This window comes from Gobius niger (genome assembly GCF_951799975.1).
Source record: "Gobius niger genome assembly, chromosome: 15".
Classification (NCBI taxonomy): domain Eukaryota; kingdom Metazoa; phylum Chordata; class Actinopteri; order Gobiiformes; family Gobiidae; genus Gobius; species Gobius niger.
The window spans coordinates 3,577,264-3,599,082 of NC_136866.1; the positions used below are offsets into that span (position 1 = coordinate 3,577,264).

General features: G+C 41.7%; 1 protein-coding gene across 1 annotated transcript; it reads right to left on the reverse strand.

Annotated features, from left to right (window-relative positions):
- Nucleotides 1–449: 449 nt before the first annotated feature.
- On the reverse strand, nt 450–20,789 carry snap25a (synaptosome associated protein 25a). Its single transcript, XM_079571852.1, has 7 exons — nt 20,626–20,789; nt 15,782–15,823; nt 7,933–7,981; nt 5,317–5,434; nt 3,014–3,133; nt 2,545–2,689; nt 450–1,254 (listed from the first exon to the last, which is right to left on the reverse strand). The coding sequence occupies exons 1-7, from the start codon at nt 20,695–20,697 to the stop codon at nt 1,186–1,188; spliced, it is 615 nt and encodes a 204-aa protein (XP_079427978.1). The 5' UTR covers nt 20,698–20,789; the 3' UTR covers nt 450–1,185.
- Between the last annotated feature and the right edge of the window lie 1,030 nt (nt 20,790–21,819).

Genomic DNA, 21,819 nt, shown 5'->3' on the forward strand with positions numbered 1-21,819 from the left:
GTCTTCTTATAAAAGTAAGGTCTCTCAGAAATATGCGTCTTTGCTTTACATTTGCAAACGTTTATTTTCCTTTTTTTTCTTTTTTTTTCATCCAAAACCTATGATACAGTACACAACCAGTCCTCATCTTTCAGCACACGGTCAACAACGTCTTCACTGAACTGCATAATCATTTTAGAAAACAGGTCATTTTTTTTTTTTGCTTTTTTTTCGCAATACAACCCCCGGGAGTCCTCGTATGTGTGTGTGTGTGTGTGCAGTCTTCTTCATCTTCTCGCTTTTTTGATCCCCTTTTTGTATTTATTTTACAACGAGATGGTCACAGTCGGTAAATATATCAAGACAGAAAAGAGTGGCACTATTGCAACCTTGCGGGAGTATGGAGACGATCAACGGTGTCGTAATACTGAGCATGCGTTTTTTGTCAACTTGCTACTGCCATGTTATTATTTTTTGTATATATTTTTCAGACAGGTTTTATTTATAAGACTAAAATCTACCATCGGTCATGCAGAGAACGCACAATTCACGTCACTTGGAATGCAATGTCTAATACAGCTACAGAGAGTCTAGTTGCACATTGTCTAAACGGGAACTGAGGGTGATTGCGATGGAGGAGAATGTACCAGCGACCGGCTTTGATTGTAAGTGCTTTCCGCGACCTCTTTCGTCTGTACCTATAGTAAACCACTGTGTGTCAGACCTCTCCTTTTAGTTTGTGCCAACACTAAAGTAAGGATCATGACAGTAGCCTAAGTGACACAGTTTACTGAGACGATACTGAAAGGAAAAGAATAAAACAAACTCCAACAGCATTCCTATTATATACTTGTCGCCCAGAGCAGTGCCATTTATTTATATATATATATCTTATATAGGATATGTTATAATATATGATATATATATTTCTGATAGAGATTAAAAACTTCACAGGTGAGAGCCATCAAGTCAGCACTATATACAACCTTTGGAAAGAATGATACGGAGTATAAGAAATCATTGTCTACGAGGACAATCATCTTGAAAAAGCTCGACAGACGACACACAGAACGACATTTACAATGGGAGAGGGGAGGTGATATGTGCATGTGTGCAAACCTAGAAGGTCAATACCATGATGAAAGCAAGTCAGCGCCTGTTGAAGTGCGGCGCAGGACGCTGTAGAGATCATGCTCGCGGCACCGTTTAGCCACTGCCCAGCATCTTTGTGGCGCGCTGGTTAGCCTCGTCGATCCGGGTCTTGTTGGAGTCAGCCTGGAGCAGGGGACAGGACAGGTTTAGAGAGGGCATGGAATAAGCTTTCTGTGATTTGACCCAGCAGGACCAAGATGAGAGTTTATGGGACAATGTGAAATCATGAAGACTAAAGCGGAGTTTCTCGAACTGTAGTATGGGCACTGCTTCAGGTTGTACTTGGGTTCCTCTAGTGCAGGGGTGTCAAACTCATTGTGGGTCGCGGGCCGAAATTCAGCTCCCATGGCGGGTCGCGGGCCACATATAATAGAGAAAATGTTTCCAATAAATGAATAATAATAAGCTGTGATTTGATCAAAGCCCCAACTTGACTGTAGCTTCATCAATGACAACGGCTTACTCTTGTATTGCACTTTACAAGCCTGTGAAACAAGTTACTGAAAGTGCAGTCGTCATTATTCATTCACTTGGTGGTGGTAAACGTTTATTGAAGCCACAGCCGCCCTGGGGCAGACTGTCCATTTACCACATGGCTATATAATGTGTTGTTCATATCCTGAGCTCTTATTATGTCAGTGCCCTCTGCTGGACACGTGTGGAACTCTATCCTTTTTTTAAATTTAATGCCCCCTAGTGGCTAGAATGAGCATTCTGGTTATTCTTTAAAAATTCATAACTCCGCACAGGAATGGCCTGAGACTTACTTTTTTTTTTTTACATACTCTGGAATTTATGCTCTACAGGGCAGGGGCCGGATTAAATCATCTCCGTATGTTTGACACCCCTGCTCTAGTGTTTTTAGATCATTTCATGTATGTTCTGTCCATTCTGGGTTAGTCTATGTTTAGTCCAGTTAAAGACCTGGGTTAGATCTCCTAGTACTAATATGTTCTTCTTAGGACGGGACGGTCTGTGATCTTGAGGGATCCTTCGGCCCTGGGTCTCTATAGCCTGTCCGTCCATGGGAGTGGATCTCTCCTTCTGTGGTTCTCCCCAAGGTTTCTCTTTTCTCCTGCCGGGTTTTTGAGTTTTTCCTTGCCGTGCTGGAGAGTCTAAGGACGGGGGACGCCCACGCCGCTCGTCGCCACCTCCTATTGGACATTATATTTGCCTGGATTCACCTGAACTTTTAATTGTCATATTTATTGCTCTGTTTTATTGCCTTAATGTTTGGTGCCGCTGTGAGGCGACTTCTGTTCTGATATCGGGCTATACAAAACCCTTAAACTTGAAACTTGAACTTTAGTAGTACTTGGTGTGAAAGGTTTGAGAGCCACTGGACTGATATTATAAACGTGTGTAGATTGGCTACATCAGAAGGCTGTTCAGAGATCGACATATGCGCGGTACCTTCTCCATGATCCTGTCGATCTGGCGATTCTGGGTGTCGATCTCGTTGCCCATGTCGAGGGCCATGTGGCGCAGGTTTCCGATGATGCCGCCCACCTGCTCCAGATTCTCGTCCATCTCATTTTCCCGGGCGTCGTCTGTTACCCTGCGCAAACACAAACACGGGCGCAGAGTTCACATCTGGGACTCTCCCCGCGCCGTATTTCACCTTTAAACCCCACACGGCCCTGCAGTGTTCGCTCCGAGCTGGAGGTCAGAGAGCTTTGAATCACTTTACATGATATGGTTGGCTCTGCACTCCACACGGCAACCTCATTTTACAGTTTGAGAACAGAAGAACTTGGGAAATGCAGCTTTAGTAGATGTAATTCTGCTGCTGAGTGACTTAAAGGTGTCAAACTTGCATCAGTGTTCCCAAAGCTCATTGTTATCCATGTATTATTGCCACAGGGAGCCTTAAATCTCTTACCTGCGGATAAAGCCTCCGCTGATGGCCATCTGTTCGCGCTCGTCGACCACGCGGGCGGGCTGGCTGGCCACCACACCGTCCTGGTTGTTGCCCCAGGCCTTGCTGGCTCCGCTCTTCATCCTGACCAGCGGCGACGGGTGACAATCAAGTTACTCAGCAGTCTCAGAGCAATTGGTCAACATATACCTCCACCAGGCTGCCCTTCCCTCTCCCACAAAGAGAGCCTTGGCTTTTGAGGTGGTGCAGTATAGAGTTTAGTATGGCATTAGTGTTATTTGGTCATGCATCACAGAGATATATGGTAAGGACTAGGGACTAAGTCAAGCAAAGCATTGCAGGCATGGGCTGTAGGGACATGTTCCTTCTGATGTTAAAGCTACTATAACAAAGTGAGTCGAGCACTAGTGTTTGAATCTGCTGTACAAAGGTCTTATGTTGGTTCTTGGTTGCTATTTAAGGCACATTCGGAGTAGGCAACCTCTCCTGCCTGTATGTAGCAAAGTGAAGTGCTCGTGTGGGGTTTGTAAACTCAGACACAAGCACCCTAACCCATCAAAGTGTGATCAAACTATAAAATGGAAGCTAAACCTCTACATCATGGCTGCTTTACGACCCAAAATGTCTAATGGACCCCAAACTATCATTTTGTTAGATGAACAAATGAGCCATACCCACCCACACCCACAGTGAGACCCAGTGTGACACAAAACAGAGAAGAGATGAACTTTGGGCAGACACAGAAGACACAGACTGTCACAGAGTCAGGACAAAAGGACTGCGGACAAACTGCTCAACAACAAACAAAGAAAACTGGAGGATGTTCCCCAGAGAAAAGCAGTGTGACTGGTCCTCCATGACACCCGCTCCCTCCACTGTCGCTCTGAGTACAGCTGTGCTAACACTGTGCTATCACAGCTCTGCAGCTCACCTCACTGCGTTTGTCACACAATCCAATTTAGCAACATCAAAGCGTCGATCATTTCCAACCACTCTGTCTCCAACGAGGCTCAGTCGTTCGAAGACACTTGATTACAGCAAATTTCTTTAGTAATTGGGTCTTAAGTGAAAGCTGCTGGCGGATGAATCAGAAGAATTTAAGCGATGCCATTTGAATATAATTGCAGAGTTGGGAAACCCTGACACAATATCAGAAACCTATCAATAGATTGAGTCCGTTTGCGTGGTCAAATGTTCAAAGGCAGCAGCTGAAGGGAAGAGCGAGTTTCCTTCTGTAATAAAAGGGAATCTGACGCAGTCACGTTTTGTCCCTTTGTCAGGAACAGAGCGTTTAGTCATTTCTAAGTAAATCTCTCTCCACGGATGAACAGCAGCGACTGCAGTGGTTCTGTTAAAAGTGACATTAAATCAATCCCTCTTTCACTCATTGAACATATTTTTGAAAGTTTCATTTTTGAAAGAGGTTCCTTTTAAACAACTCATTTCATTTCTACTTCATCTGAAGGAAAAGATCTTGGAAAAGAGCTCTGATCTACGACAAATGGAAATAAGTCTAACATCTTGTGGTTTTCTAATTAAGCTCTATAGCAGTCTGTAGTTTAATTATTATGTGCTGTATCTACAAATACAGTTCAAATCCCAATGTGCTGTTTGTGTAAACATAAAATAGGCTTTTGAAAACCATAAACATCTATATCATAAAGCACTGGCCTCACGAGTCAAGCATGCAAGAGCATTCCAGGGTCATGCTCGCGTCATTCATGTCAGTGGCTTCAGTTGATGAAGGGAGGGAGTGTTCAGGGCAAACAGAAAGGGGCGCTTCCTCTAAAGGGTCAGCAGATGATCATGCACATGAGGAGAAGTGTCAGTCCTGGACCAGGCTCCACAAAGTCCTGTTGGCCCTACACCTCGTGATCCTTTAAAAGTTCAGGCCAGAGGTCAGGGGTCAGAGAGACTTCGGGAGTCCGGGCCCTGCTCTGGTTCAGTCCTGTTTTATGGACCAATCGCTCATGAACTGGAGAGACTCCAGTATTAAGCATTAGCTGTAGTTAAAGATGGAAGCGTAGTTTAGGAAAGTTTAGGTTTGTTTCATTTTAAATTTAGTTTAGCACGTCTTATTGGTGTATTGTCTTCCTTTTTGCAGATAGCAATAACTTTGATTGGTGCGTTGAGAGCATGCATGAGAAGACCCAGCACCATCACCCCGGACTCAAGACATAAAGGGTGTCGTTTTGGGAGCAGAGCAGACTATTGGCCACTATAATGTCACTTCTACCTCTAGTATCTAAAGTCTAAATACTCGTACTCTGGTATAGCAGGCAGGCAGGCAGGCAAGCAGCACCTACTTGTTACATGGACAGGAGCAAAGACCACAGAATTTCCCTAGATCGTTCAAATTCTTTTCTGCATCCTTCATGTCCTTATTGATTTGGTCCATTCCCTCCTCGATGCGCTCCAGTTGCTCTGATTAAACAAAGTCATTTATCCCCCACAGAACGAAGCACGTAGAGAGAGAAGAGGAGCAGAGCGAGAGAGAGGACAAGGGAGAGAAGACAACAACTTCAGACACTCACTTTGACGAAAGAAAGTCCAACCAAAAAAGAAAAAAATGATCAAAACGGGACGCCACCACAAATGTAGAACCTCTGGGCACGTGGTCAGTACCTACTTGTTACAGGGACATATGAAAAGCCCACAGCATTTCCCTAAATCTTTTAAATTTTTCTCGGCTTCCTTCATGTCTTGGTTGATATGGTTCATGCCATCTTCGACACGATCGAGTTGCTCTGGTCAGGACAAAGGGATGACAGTGTGGAATGAAATTCAGAGACTGTTGACAGAAGTATGAGAAATGATAGAATATATGTGTGTGTCTGCGCAAAGACTGGGTCTTGAAAGCATTGATCTATCCACATGAAACATGATTATGTTAAAAGAGCCTTGGGCCGGGGGAAAGGGACAAAAGCACAAAGAATTAGATAATGCTATTGTGCTGGTGCTGTGTGTAACTGACTCAACACAGCAGATAATAGCCCTCTACTGTAAAAAGGAAAAAGAGAGCTATAGATACAGACGGCATCTCTGGAATCGCCCATATATGGTCATTTTTAAAAACAGTTAAGGGGGAAAACAATTTTGAGAATGTATATTATCTCTAATTATTCAAAAACTACTGTAACAAATACTGAAATATGAATATAGTTTCTATTAAATAAAGATACAAAGACATGGAGAGGAGCAAAGTGGTTCAACAGCCCATAAATACATGTATAACGGAGAATGCTAACTTGATGCTACATGTTAGCATCGGGCTAATGCTAACGTTAGCTAGCGCTAGCTACAACTGCCGTTTTTTTCACTTCTACTGAACAATCTGCTGTGAGAAAATATCCATATGGGCCCGATTTACACTTGACTTTATTTATGTGATAAACAAGTTCATATTCCACCAGAAAATGGCTAAAAAGAGTGAAAAATTGTGTTTCTCTAAAGATTCTATTTTCCCCCTCGACGAAGCCACGCCCCCTTCTATGACGAGATGCCGTCTGTATCTGTATCGAGGGTATGCACTTCTAATCACGCCCCCTAGTGTTTGGAAATGAGCGTCAAAACACTCTAGAGCTACCTCAATATCATTGTAAACATATTTATTGTAAAGGAAGGCATGTGGATTCCTGCGTGATGCCAGTCTCAGTTTTATGGTTTCTATTTATACATTTTGCAGGACACATTGTTTTCTGCCATCGCTCCAGTCTCATCAAGAGCTATGTAGCTTTACGGCTAACGACAGGGCCAGATGAAAGACCTTACATTGGCTTGAAACAATCTAATTTGACAATCATTACATTATAAAACTTAATTAGGAGATGTGGAGTTATCCTTGAAGCCTTTGACACTCATGTGGCTTTCGTAGCTATGCCGTGACATCACCTGCGTACCCCCTACACACGAGCTACCACGCGAAACTAACTTAAAGGCTTCAGTGTGTGAACAAAGCCTTCGTTTTTGGATTATGAACCGCTAACCAGAAGGTCGGTGGTTCAGCCAATGCAGCGGGTTCTCAAATGGGACTAAAAAACTAGGGAGAAGGGGCGTGTGGTGCGAAGCTATGAACCCTGGGAGCTGGAGATGACGTTGCTACTTCCTGGACTTCAATAGATAAATAATGTGTAGTGAAGGGTGGAGCACGGTTAAAAATGAAGCACATTGAGAAACTCTTCATTGACGTTTTCTGTTTTGTAAAATCCCTGGTAAGATACATTCAACTGGTTGGCTGAGGAGAGCTAGGCTAAGAAAGGTAGCTAGCCAAAACTTAGCGTTTAGCTGCAGAGCCCGTGAGGCTAGCGGGCTAATAGGGCTAAAGTGAAAACAGGAAATAGATTTGCCATTATAAACATTTAACCAAGGACTGTACAAAGCAGCAAACTTTTTTTTTTGTCATTACCAGCTAAATCGATCGTTTCTTTCTCATCCGCCATTTTGGGTTTGCTACCGACTGTTTTTAAACCTGTGCGAACTCGTTTTGTTTGAAAACAGTCAAGAAGAACTCGCCACAGCTTTACACGATTACCACCTACAATATCTCGGCTGTAGGGTTTGGCACTCCAATGGAAGCAAGGGTTTTTCTTTTTTGGGGATTTGGCACAAATTATGTGTTTATCACAAATTTGACAATGGCCCAATTTTGCTTTGGGGGCTGATAAAAAAAAAGAAAATGGAAAAGCTGCTGGCAAAACAAGAGCCGTTAGGTGAAAAATGAGCACTTGTGTTAGCAAAAAAGAAACAAGAAATTCAAAAGATTAATCAGTTAAAAAAAGGTAAGGCATGCACGCAATAAAAGGGACTTAAGGAAAGCAATAAGATGCTATTGATTATTCATGGGTTGCGTTAATTGTGAGAAATAATATAGCTAAAAGTATCAAACAGTATTATGTTGAGAGATTAGTCGGTGTGTGACTTACCTCCCTGCTCGTCCAACATGACCAAAGTCCTAATACCGGCATCTTTGCTCTACAGCGCACAGGAAAGAGAGAGATAAAGAATAAATATATAAATGATTCATGAGGAAACATATTTTAATCGAGCGACATCTTGAAACCTTTGTTCTAATGGTATTGTCTCATATTTAAGAAACCGCCTTCCCACCGCACGGCCCCTTTCTCCTGTACATTCCGGTTTCCGTATGTGGGTAATTTAGCTCCCCCCCCCCCAACACCCGGTGCGAGCTCGTATTGATCTGAGGGGTCAGAGGGCACTCAGTCATTACAGCCTAAACTGGACGTGTGCAAACTGCCCCCCAGAGGCCGTCGTAACCCCCGAACCGCACTTCTCATTAAAACCGCAGGCTGTCATCGGATTTCTCTTTACAAATGACACCGTTCATTTACGTGGGAAGCCAAGTGCTCTACGGCCACAGCCTTGGCTTTATTGACAAGGGATGGCCCTCCAAGTGTGCGGTGCTTGTAGTACTGTACGGTCAAACCATCGTCCACAATTACTGATGTGAAAGAAAACCACCATAGAAACCACCAATTCGCATGCCTACTCTACAACCATCTCAAGTCTTCGTAGTTCGACATCCGCACAGTAAAGTGAAGGTATTACTGCTATACTATCGAATTACTCCTGGTATTATTACGCCTTACAATATAGTTCCCGGCAACACTTTACATTACGGGCCGGTAAATCCATGGTACTTACAGTGGTAATTACTAGTAATGACAGTGGTACTTATTGGGGTACTTACAGTGGTAATTCTAGGTACTTATTGTGGTAAGTACTAGCATTTGCAGTGGTATTTCTAGGTTCTTATTGTGGTACTAAAAGTGGTAATTACTAGTCATTAGGGTTAAGGGTTAGGGAAACACAGTTACCACTGTATCTCTCGTCACTAAGAGATACAGTGGTAATGCTCTTAGTAATGAAGGTTGTACTTCTATTTACTTTGGTACTTTAAGTGATAGTTTCTAGTAGTTACAGTGATACATCTGTACTTATTGGTAATTCAAGGATACTACAGCAGCAATTCATAGGTAGTAAATGTGGCACTTCTACAAACAGAAGTAATTTCTAGGATTGTGTGACTATAAAACAACATAAAACAGCATTAGGGAAAACAAGAAGTACAACCTTCATTACCAAGAGTTACCACTGTATCTAGAAGTGCAAACCTTGTAATTCTCACTATAGTATCCTTTAAGTACCACAATAAGTACCTAGAAGTACCACTATTTTTACTATTATTTACTACTGTAAGTACCACAATAAGTACCATTTTAAGTACCACTGTAAGAACCACCGTAAGTACCACTGTAAGTACCATAATAAATACCTAGAATTACCACTGTATCACTGCAAGTACCACCATCAGTACCACCATAAGTATCTAGAATTACCTCTGTAAGTACCAAGGACTTACCGGCCCGTAATGTAAAGTGTTACCTAGTTCCCCCTTTTATCCGCTTAGAAAATCCACATTGTTTAATTTTGTGTAATTATACTTTGTAGTGGAACACTTCACGTAACCATATTTAAATAGGGAAAACGTGGAAGAGCTTGGTAGCTTCTATCTTCGCCTCGTTTGGAGCTATAGAGGAGAGAGGGAGAGGCTAAATGCTAACGCCGTCTGCGCTGTGTTTACGTGACTGAGGGCACGCGTGAAGACCAGACAGCTACAAATGAACTCGTCTAAGCTAAGGTAAGAACATATCTCTCTATGTATAAACGGTGGCCTATTCCTTTAAACTGTAGTTCGGCATTTGACCCAGATTATTTCACATGCTCTGAGATGTTTCTGACTCGTTTCAATACAGTTCGTCTTTATTTTAGGTGCCATTGGCAGTTTTACTTTCTTGTTTCAAGCGAGATGACCTTAGATCTAGTCTGAAATGCAATCAAACTAGCAAAGCAAACTTGGTCAGATCAGGATAAAAGTCTAAATGAGCCGCTCAAAACAAGATACCTGAATTCAAGTCATTTAAGCCAACACGTAATATTTACTTTTTCTAGTGCACGACTATAGCCGCCTCTGGCAGTAATGGCCTCAGTTCAAATTTGGAGAACAAAAAAGTATATACCGAAGCCCCAGGGGCGGACTGGAACTGAAAAACGGCCCTGGACTCTGACCAGCCTGGCCCAAATTAGCCTAATTGTGACACTTCTACAAATACATGTTTTAACCTTTTACCCCCCGCCTTAACATTAACGAGTGCATTTTCCTCAGTTCGGCTTTTTATTATTATTTATTTTATTGGAATCATCAGCAAAAAGAGCGGGAAAGGCGGTCGTAGAAACAGAAACAAAATCATTAATATAAATAATAAATAATAATCCCAGAAGTGAACCTTGTGGTACACCATACTCCACGGAATTCCTTTTAGATTCATGTTTTTTTATACTGGGCTTTTCCCAAATCTAAAAGCTTCTCGACTGGAGATCAACAATGTAACGCCTCATTTGAAAGCTAAGACCTACAAAAGCGATGGAAACTTTTCGTCACGTCGCCACATTTTTGTCATATTTTTGTTGTTTTTTGAGCTATTTTTTGTTGTCTTCATCCCCTTTTTCTCACTATTTTGATGCTTTTCTTTTTAGCTTTTAGATTTGGGTAAAGCTCGGTTGAGGCGGGACTGGTGGCCCTAGAGCCAGTGGCCCTTCTGTGCTCTTCCAGAATGGACACATGGCCAGTCCGCCCCTGCGAAGCCCTGTGCTGTGTTTTGAGCCACAGTCAAAAGATCAGTGCAGTTTTCTCTTTGCATAAAGAAATCAAATCGAGTCACATTAAATCAACAAGAGGACAAAGAGCTTCTTCACTCTTGCTGTAATCACTTTGAACAAGGCACTTGATTTCGCCTAAATTAGACACTTAATTTAGCTCCTTCAATGTCTGTTTAAAAATGTTTGTCTGCGCAAATGCTGACTGAACCTGCGGTAGCTTCTCGGCAAAACTATTTGTCAGTGATAGGCCTCTCAACTGCCTTTAGAGTGACGGTGGCTCAGAGGAGGGGAAAAGCCTCGCTCCTCTGCATCGCTCTGCTGTAAGACGTAACACCTGCTCGCGCCCGATAGCTGGCAATACCGTTATAGTGTGTCGGGGAAAAGCCACCGCCTCAGCACTTCTTTGAGAGGACGGCAGCGAGCAATAAGCAATCCCAGTAGGATAAATTACAGTGCTATTTAGCTGGGACAGGGCCCACAGCCGTTACAGTAAATCCCTGCGGAGAAGGCCGTGAGATGAGCGAGCGCAGGCCTCGGTGATTCTGCTGCAGATGATGAACCCGGAGGAGCACACGCGTGACTGTGTGCACATGGCATGCAGATTAGCCACATTTGTTTTTCCCAGCAGTGAGGTCATTGGACTACTGTACTGCCTCGACTGCCTCAAATGTGATTATTGCAATTAGTCAACCTACTTGTAGTGCACTGCCCGACCAGAAAACAAATCGTCACCTGGATTTAAGGAACTGTTGCACTGCAAAAAGTAGGAAAAGATTCTGCCAATGGGGTCAGCATTTTTTTCTTGGTAGGAACTCTTATTTCTAGAATATTTTTCTTATCACAAAACAAGAAAGAAACACTAAAATTAAGCAAATAAATAACTAGAATTAAGCAAAATGTCCTCAGAAAATGGAATAATTTAAGGAAAACATTCTTATTTAGTGAAAAATTGTGGGTATTTTACTTAAATGTTGCTTGATTTAAGTAAAATGTTCTAAATTACACACATTTTTGAGCAAAATGTTCTTAATAAATACTAATACTGCACATGTTTTTAGTGGTAGAGGAACCGTACGCAGACACGGGGAGAACATGCTCCACACAGAAAGGCCCCGTCCTGGTGGGAATCGAACTTAGGACCTTCGAGCTGTGAAGCTGTGGCTCTAACCGCTGTGCCACCGAGCCGCCCACTTTAAAGAATGGAATGTATTTTCTCTCTGGGAGAATCAGTTCTTACATTAAGAGTTGTTGATCTTAGTTTTTCTTCAAATAAGAAAAACAATTCTTTGTCTAAAACTGAAGAAGATTCAAAAAGTTTTTCTTTCTTGTTACAAGAAAAGTGTTTTTAGCAAATATATCTGAACAAGAAATGGCTAGATTTTATTTCCTGAAATAAGTTTTTTTTTTCTCAAGAAAACTTTGCCCGGCAAAACATTTTTTACTTGCTTAGAATCCACTTTTTGCATATGATCTGGGGTTGCTACAGTTGGTAAGGTCAAGGTTCAGCTTTACTATGTGCCCAAAGAATCACCAGGTTATTCCATCAATGGATTTCTTCTTCCCTGATGGCAGATGACAATACCACATATCTTAATCACATTGAGAATCTTTGGGATGTGCTGGAGGAGGCTTTGCGCAGTGGCCACACTCTCACAGCATCAAATAAACTGGCCTTGCCGCACATCAATGCAAGATCTTGGTGGAAAAAAATAATGCGACGCTGGATGGAAATTAATATTTTGAAACTGTGGAAAGGTCTGAATGCAGCCGATGGAGATCCGCGTGGGTAGTGGAGCTCCACACTTTTTTCCCGCAACATTTATTTAAAGGTACTGCGAAACATATCGGACTGTGTACTGTTGCCATCAATACAAAACATGCTTCCGTTGAGCAGCTCCACACAGAAAATGCTATCACCGCAGTGGGTGATCAAAGAATGGATTTGAAAATGAGGACCTATAAACCGTTTAAATATCAAATTCTGCAGCTTTTAGTCACATCTCCATGGAGACGAGCTGGAGACGTACCCACTCCTGGTAAAGCTGTCTTCGGAGAGGTGAGCCGATGAGGTATGTGGTGGCTTTACATAAACTTCACTATCCTTGCAAAAAGTAATTAACGAGATCAGTATAAACATCTCAATTTGAGCACAATAATCCAAATTTTAGTTGTTTTTACTCGTTTGTTCTAGGGCATTTATCCTAGATTATTTCACTTGTTCTGAGATGTTTCTGACTCGTTTCGGAAAATTGGTCTTATCTCATTGGCAATTTTACTTTCTTATTTCAAGCGAGATTTACCCTAGAACTGGTCTGAAATGTCCTCAAACAAGCAAAGTAAACTTGGTCCAATCAGGAAAAGTGTCTAAATGAGTGAAAACCGCTCAAAACAAGATACATTTCCTCAATTCCTCAATTTAAGCCAATGCTTGATATTCTCTTTTTGCAGTGTAGAGTTAGGTTGTATCATGTGCTTCTCCATCGGCTGCATCCAGACCCTTCCCAAAGCTTATTGAAACAACAGCGAATGCTAACAGTAAAGCTAAAGGCGGTCCAACAAATTATAACAGAACATAATCCTTTTTTTTGTGTGGCAACTTTTTTTCCACGCAGCTCCGTGGCATTAAAATTGTAGAATTTGTCATTGGTGCATAAACAGGAAGCCTCTTGAAAATGTACACTGCAAAAAGTGCCCTACTAAAAACAAGGAAAAAAATCTTAAAATAAGACACTTTGTCTTGTTTTAAGGATAACATTTTGCCAATGGGGTCGGCATTTTTTTCTTGCTAAGAATTCTTATTTCTAGAATATTTTTCTTGTCATAAAACAAGAAAGAAACACTAAATTTAAGCAAATAAAAAGCTAGAATTAAGCAAAATGTCCTCAGAAAATGGTATAATTTAAGGAAAACATTCTTATTTAGTGAAAAATTGTGGATATTTTACTTAAATGTTGCTTGATTTAAGCAAAATGTTCTTAATAAATACTAATATTTAAGGACAATTTTGCCCGCGCCCGGAGACCCGTCTCCATGATGTGGAGCCAGGCTGATGGTCAGAATCACCTGGTGGAGGATTCACCTATTGTACATGTTTTTAGTGGTAGACATGGGGAGAACATGCTCCACACAGAAAGGCCCCGTCCAGGTGGGAAATCGAACCCAGGACCTTCGAGCTGTGAAGCTGAGGCTCTAACCGCTGTGCCACCGTGCCATCCACTTTAAAGAATGGAATGTATTATCTATCTGTGAGTATTAAGTATTAAATTCTTATTTTTTCATAAAAATACGAAAAAAATATTCTTTGTCTAAAGTTGAAGAAGATTCAAAACGTATTTCTTTCTTCTGAAAAATTATCATGTTTTTAGCAAATATATCTGAACAAGAAATGGCTAGATTTTATTTCCTAAAATAAGAAACCGTTGCTCGGCAAAACATTATTACTTTTTAGGGAAAAAATAAGAACTTATTTCTTAAAGTAAGACATTTTTTACTTGCTTAGAATCCACTTTTTGCAGTGTATATTGGTTTCGAAACCCAACACTGTTTACTATGACGGCATTGTCTTTCTGTTTGAAATCTCGCACACAGTAATCCAACACTCTTGAATGTACAATAAGTATTTGGGCGCGCTGCTCCGGGGTCCATTACCACGGCAGACTTTGAGCTCTCCGTTTGCCGGGACGGGGCGGGGCTGAGGGGGGTTTCGACCGCGATCAATACGACCTTCAGATGAGCGCCGCCTCTGATGTTTTCAACTGTCTGACTCTACCGTCTATAAAGATTTGCAGCAGTGCTCCGCCATTTTATGTGCTATTATTGCACCGCTAGGTCTTTTCGCTCAAGCGATGCCAACCTTTGTAACGTTCGTTTGACTTTTTATGTAACTTCTATGAGCCATCTCTGAGTTATCCTGAGCAACACACTAATTATAGACCCCGCATTCTGGAGAGCGGATTCTTTCGTTTGAGCTTTCAATGTGTTTCAATTCGGCAAGTTTATGTAATCCAGTACACTCAACAAAACATGAAATGAATCACTAGAAAGTAGCAAGAAAGGTCTACTTTGTAAATACAAAACCTTTAAGGCGAGACACTGCAGGTGAATAGGGGGAAAAAATAAATGTAGAGATGTCAATTTGAAGCTTTTGCTGAACAGATATTAATATGAGTAAAAAATGTATTGCATTTTTTCTGTCATTTTATGTTTTCACATAAAAATAAGGCATTTTGAGCATTAAAATGGCCAAAATTGCCTATATTTTGGGCAACGAAATCAAAATAATGAATTGAGACAGATTAAAATGTTATGGTTTTATTTTATTGACATATTAGTAACTAAGATTTTTTCAGAGCGGATTTTGGATATTTTGTTTAGTTTTTCAATTAAGTAATCATCAGTGAAAAAATCTGTAAAAACTCAAATTCCGCCTGTTTTTTTGGTTTCAAAGCTGAATAAATCAGGCTAGGAATTAGATATTAAAAAATCCCTCTGAAAAAACCTTCAAAATATTGTTGTGTCTCAGCCTGTAAAGTTTGGAGTCTGTGGGAGCTTCTATAAGGGCTCAGGCTCTGCCCGAGTGCGGCTTCTCTCATTCAGAGAAAACCAGCCCTGAAGTTTTGTAGCGAGTGCGCATGCTCGGCCCGTTCTCCGACTTTTCCGCTCCAGCGTCTCGTAGGAGGAAAAACACCATATTTGGGTGAAAGCGTCATCACGGGGCCCCTTAGCAGGACACGTGGATGTCAAATCTGTCAATATTTATGAATGAAAACCCGCGGGAAAGACGGCCTTTCTACGCGGAGCAGCAGCTACTTCCGGGTCGCCCCCACCTCGCAGACAAAACATCATAAAATAAACATGCGGGCGAGTTTAGTCATTTTTATATCTGACATGAAAACTAAGATGTAAAGGGAGGAAAATAGATAAAAATCTCCACTTCGACCACTGCGTGAAAAATCAATACTTTCACCTGCCGTGTCTCGCCTTAAAAGAGTGAAAGTCTAAACAAATTTGAATAAACCATCAGCATTTGGGGTGTATCAGGGAACATTTCTGATAATTATAAAGGCTTTTTTAATCAACTTGCTTTTTTCTTACCTCTTCCACAAGCTGTAGCATACGACGGGTGCTCTCCAGTGACTGTGGACAAGAAAGACAAAAAGACGTATTAGATTTTCACCTGGAAATCACAGGTTTACCCGACGGAATGACCTGGCACGTGTCATGACTCAATGTACAGTAAGTGTGTTGTGCATTTTACAAATAGGAGTCAATTGGAGCGATCAGCGGGACACGGAGTGATCGATGGCTCTCAATAAGAGTATTGAGCTCCACGCGGTCTGTCCTTCAGCGACGCCTGTGGTACTACAATCAATGCGTCATAGTGAATGAAAAGGATGACAGCGCATCGTGTGTGGGACAGGTGCTGCGGAACCTTTACAAAACAAAAGGCCTGAATCTTCTCGCTTCTTTCTTTTGTCCTACAGCTAATCTGTCCTGCGAGAGCGTGCTGGGATCTGCAAAGGGCGTTGACTGCAGTTTGTACGGTTTGTGCTCTCAGTAATTGGAAGCACTTCAGGAGTAAGGGGACTTTCTAGGGGAGTGCACCCTGGGACTCTTCCTCTTACACTCTGTGAGGGGGGGCTGAATCCAGAGCGAAGGGGTCACAGAGGTTGGGAGGATGGAGAGGAAGTGTCTGGATTTTTCTTGAGAGATTTTGTCAGATGAGTAGTGGCAGGTTTAGGGCCCTCTATAACAGGGGTGCCCAAAGTGGGGCCCACCAGAGAGTGACCTACTTTTGCGCTGCGTGTGGTTAATACTAACTCTCTTCCATTCATTCTCAATGGTAAATATGGGTGCAGTACACTTTTTGACCACCAGCGTCAAATTGGGGGCGCTGTTTCACTCTTTTCGCAAAGTTAAGGAGACACTGTTGTGGTGTCTTGGTATTTATCAATTACAGAGCATTGTAGCAGCAACTTTCACAGTTTTCCAACTTTTATTGCAAATGTAGTTGACGTCAACAACAGAATATGTTAAAAATTGTCTTATAAAAGAATTGATGCTGAACTGACACTTTCAAAATAATCTAATGTGGCATTTTCTTTGAGTGAACGAATGAGGTAAAGTTACTGTAGGTGCTGTAGATGTTTTTTTGCACTAAATTGCTACAGATGTTGATTTTGTTCTACTGAAATTAGGCTTTTGCCAGAGTTACCATTTGTTTTAATATAGCATGTTATTTGCACAGATTGAATCAAATGCAAATGTGGGCCATCAAAAAAATAAACAGTAAATAAAATAAAGTAACTTTATAATTTACAGTTATATGTGTTTTTCGTGCTTGACATCGCTGTGTTTGGTCCGCGACTCACAGGCACTTTTTCATTTTGGCCTCGGAGACAAAAAGTTTGGGCCCCCCTGCTCTATAAGGTGACTGTGATATTTAGCTTGGCATTATATTACCCAAATGAGAGCAGCTTGCCATTTCAATTCACGTGTAATTAATCTTACAACTCTGAATAACACACAAAAGGCGATTCAGGCCAAGAAATTGACAGCTACATTCTTAATACTCTGCGTTTTGAATTAGATGCACAGTTTAGTATTAGAATAGTCTGGTTTACAGGCAAGTGGAAGTGATTATAGTCGAATCCACCACACAGGAGCAAAGTAAAACATCTAAGGCTTCACTCCAAGGGACAACGCAGCCGCCATACTGTATCCGCTCGGTCTATTTTTACACACCTTGAGCCCTATGTTCTGAAAAGGCTTGCTCCTTTGCTGCATATGCTCCTTTAGTGAAAGTGTAAGTCAGCACAGGGGGGGGGGTTGAACACTCCGCCATTTTGTGTGGGCCCCGTGTGTTGACTGAGCGGCGTGTTTAATATTCTGCTCAGCTGTGCACAGTGAGTCACATGTGGAAGCTGGAGGGGCGTGGGCCGATCTGCTCCCGGGCCCGTCTCTCTGTCAGAGCGCACAAACAAGAGTCCTCAACCTATGCTTACTCTGTGTGTAGGAGGTTTAACCGGGACACATCGTTTACATAGCCACTGATAATCGGGCTGTAAAGGCAATCGCGTTGCAATCGAAATCGCATTCCGATGGAAGCTGTTAGTAAATGGATGCAGATATTAAAGGAATTGGCTTGTTGCACTGTATGGCTATGCTAGTTCCTCTGACCCGAAGTTGTGAGCGCCAGTACTTCTTGTCTGTATTCTTTTCCTGGAATAATAATCATATTTTCTAAAGATTATGTTGTGGGCAGTGAGTTCCCGGTAGATGATCATTTGCTGTGTGTTCAAATATTGATGTAACGAGTTCAGATCGGAGACGCCTGTGATCATAGAGGATTGATAGTTTGTCTTGAAGCTAAAGGCTAACATGCTATATATGATTTGAATAAAAGGCACTATTTCAAATTGTATAATGCATGAAATTAATGTTAGCCTTTAGCTTCAAGACAAACTCACTGATCCTTATGAACATAGACGTCTCCTCTACGGAAATATTTACACTGTACAGCAACTCTTTAACCTGCAGGAAGTGACCATCTACCAGGAACTCACTGTCCACCACAGAATCTTTAGGAAATACGATGATTCGAACGGGTCTAAGCTCATCTTAATGGAAATTAAAATTAAAATTAAACAATGTGGATTTTCAAAGCGGATAAAAGGGGAACTATATTGTAAGGCGTAATAAAACCAGGAGTAGTTCGAAATCCATGCAGTAATCTTCAATTTACTGCGCTGATGCCAAACTACTCCTGGTATTATTACGCCTTACAATAAGATAAGATAAGATAAGATGATACTTTATTGATCTCACAGATGGAGAAATTGCATATAGCTCCCCCTTTTATCCACATTGTTTAATTTGGTGTAATTATACTCTGTAGCGTAACACTTCACGTAACCATATTTAAATAGGGAAAACGTGGAAGAGCTTGGGAGCTTCTATCTTGACCTGTTTTGGAGCTATAGAGGAGAGAGGGAGAGGCTAAATGCTAACGCCGTCTGCGCTGTGTTTACGTGACTGAAGGCACGGGGGAAGATCAGACAGGTCCTAAAGAACTCGTCAAAGCTAAGGTAAGAACATATCTCAGTATGGAAAAACGGTGGCCTGTTCCTTTAAGGTGACGCTCTCTGCAGACGACACCAAATGACAGTCTGAAAGTGGAGATGTGTGCTTCAGTGGTCTGACATTATGTTGCCTGTAGCGTGGTCTGTGGGGTTAAACGAGTCAGACAGGGGGCGGTGGGCAGGGCGCACAGCTTCGGACCTTTTTATATTTAAATGTCAGTGTCCCAGAAGTGCACAAGGACATGCTTCCAACAGGGCGCAGCAATCCCACAATGGTAGATTGTCCCATTAATGTCGCACGATGCATTCGAAAAACATCACAGCAGTTTCAAAATTATCCCGTAAAAAACATCCTGACATCTTACTTTTGACTCTTTAGTGTCATGTCTGTGGCTGTATGTTGATGATCAATGTTTGTGAAAGGAAAGAAACTTGGTGAATACTTGGATGTGAGGAGGAGGTGGAGCGCAAATAAAAGTGGGCTTAGAGGGATTCCTGACTTAATCATTAATGTTTTAAATTATAGCAGTCTAAAATATGTGGTAATGATATAATTATTTAGGCCCTATACAGTGGCGGTGTCCAAATATTTTCCAAGGGGCCAAACACGGACCTGAGACCAATATTTGTTGATGATTTGGCCCACACGCTTTACAAAGCCTTGCTACAGAAACACTCACGTTTAGCTTATTGTGCTGTGTTGAGCACTTTAGTTTAGGTTTGTGGTACTTCCTTATCATTGTAACCTGTGTGTGCTTTTGCAGTATCAGGGCAACATAGGGATTAATGTGTAAAGGCCCAGAAATTTGGAACAATCTGAACACTGACATTAAAACTGCAACATCTTTGGCCATTTTTTAAAAAGAAATTAAAAATTGAGCTTCTAAGAAAATACAAGAAACCCTAGCTGGACCTCTAAATCAAAACATAAATAAATAAAAAAGACTAAAGTAGCTTGTGTCTGATGGTAGTATGTTCTAATGCAGGGGTCACCAACCTTATTTCAGCTGAGGGCTACTTTAAGAGCATTAAGTTGTTCGAGGGCTACCAGTTAAAAACAAATCCTAAAGACTTAAATGTACACTGTTCACTTATAGGATATTGACCCCATATTATATTTAAAAAAAAAACTTTATTTTAAACTCATACTGAGTCACAAAAACTGAAATAACTGTAATTTTAAGAATTAGAATCAATAAAATGAAGTGTTTTACACTTTAGAAAAAGTCCCAAGGGCTACTGGACATGCCCCAAAGGGCCCCTGGGTGCCCGCGGGCACCACGTTGGTGACCCCTGTTCTAATGTGTGTGAGCATATAGTGTGTATCCTTTTTCATTGATACATTCCTAAGGTAGTAAAGGTAAGGTAAGGTAGTTTTAGTTTAGAGCAGGTTAGGTTAGTTAGGGTAGGTAGGAAATAGGTACCAAAGGTAATGTTTCCTTGGTTACTAATGTATTAATGTATGTTTGTGTTTTTTAATATTGTGTCTTATCTTGGGCCCCATATATAATATAACTGTTGCTTCAAGGGTGTCCCATTTATGAATATGCATTATTCCTTGAACGAATGTGTAGTTGTTTTTACTGTATATTCATAATAAACTGAACTGAACTGTGAGGAATGAATAGAATTGCTTTGGCATGTGAATGTTCAGCTGAAGCAGGTTCAAAACACTGACAAAAAGGAGGCTCTGTTCTCGCTCACTGTTCACTGAATTCCTCTCTCATGCTTGACACATCACCTCCATCTGTTTCGCCGATTTATCCGCGGCTCATCGTCACTTTCGGCTCCACATTTGAGCGTATTTGCGTGTTTGTGCCAACACGTCTGTGCCTTCCATGACTGCGTGCTTCTCACCTCATCGCCCAGCTGGTCGGCGCGCTGCTGCATGTCTGACAGCTCATTGCGCATGTCCGCGTCATCTGCCATGGCTGCTGCTGCTGGGGGGTGGAGACGCTCTCCGGCGGGGAACTCAAGGTCCTAAGTGGGAACCGGGGAAGGCTGCGAGGAGAGATGAAGAGAGACACACGTAAGAACACGTACTGCATGAACTCAACCACTGGCAAGTTTGTGTGATCCTGACCCGAATCTCGAATAAACACGATTGAGTCGTCACGCTAAAACCCCACACATACACACTACCCTGCAAAGAAAGTTCACACAAAAAGAAGAGATACAGTCATCGAACCACCTTCTGCTGTTGTTAAAGGCAATGCACTTTTTCACCCAGTTCTTGTATTGATGAAGGAGTTTCTGCCATTTTTAAAATATTTGCAGATACAGGTGTGTGAGTGGGCGGGACGAGGGGAGTGGCTTATGAAAGAGATGCACTTTATGTATTGTGTAGTTGTTGTCCTCGCCTGTTTTGTCTGTAATGTACTGCTGTGTGTTGCGGCTTCTATGTTTTATATTTTGTATGTTCTTGTCTTGTTTTTTATGGGACTGCGGATGGAAATTAGCCTTGAGCTAAATCCGGCATATTTACAGCACTAGTTGTCTTGTTCTTTAATATGCACTGTCCCATTCAAATAAATTAATAAATGAAATGAATGAAATGAGTGCAAAGCCTTTTCCAGCACATCCCAAAGATTCTCAAAAAAACTCTGCCTTAACCAAGTGCATTTTCTCCAATTCAGCTTTACCCAAAAAAGGTCTAAAAGGTTACAGCCTATTGGCCAGAGTAACTAATTTAAAGGGACTATACTGATATTAAAAATGTTCAAACTAAGTATTGCTAACTATTTTCCTCCCCCTACATCAGGGGTGTCCAAAGTGTGGCCCGTGGGCCAAATGTGGCCCTCAGACACATTTTTTGGTGGCCCTCGGGCTGCTTGCTGAATCGGGTCACAACATCAGAGATAGTTCTTTTTATTTAATATGTAATAATTCTACACAATTCTAACCTAACAACTAACATTTTATTGTGAGACAGAGCTGGCATTAAGGTTTTAAGCATAAATAAAGGCATGAGGCACAATTTAAACCTCTGCTACTCCAAGGTTTCGTGGAACTAACCACCGACAAATGGCCCTTTACCCCGTGTACGCTCCA

What these genes read in the sequence shown, in the direction of transcription:
- snap25a (XM_079571852.1), bottom strand. Translation starts at nt 20,697, where the DNA reads ATGGCAGATGACGCGGACATGCGCAATGAGCTGTCAGACATGCAGCAG. An exon ending in TGCTCCTGTCCATGTAACAA is followed by an intron (nt 3,134 to 5,316) that starts GTAGGTGCTGCT and finishes GCCGCTGGTCAG; the next exon opens with GATGAAGAGCGGAGCCAGCA. An exon ending in AGCGGAGGCTTTATCCGCAG is followed by an intron (nt 2,690 to 3,013) that starts GTAAGAGATTTA and finishes GTGTTTGCGCAG; the next exon opens with GGTAACAGACGACGCCCGGG.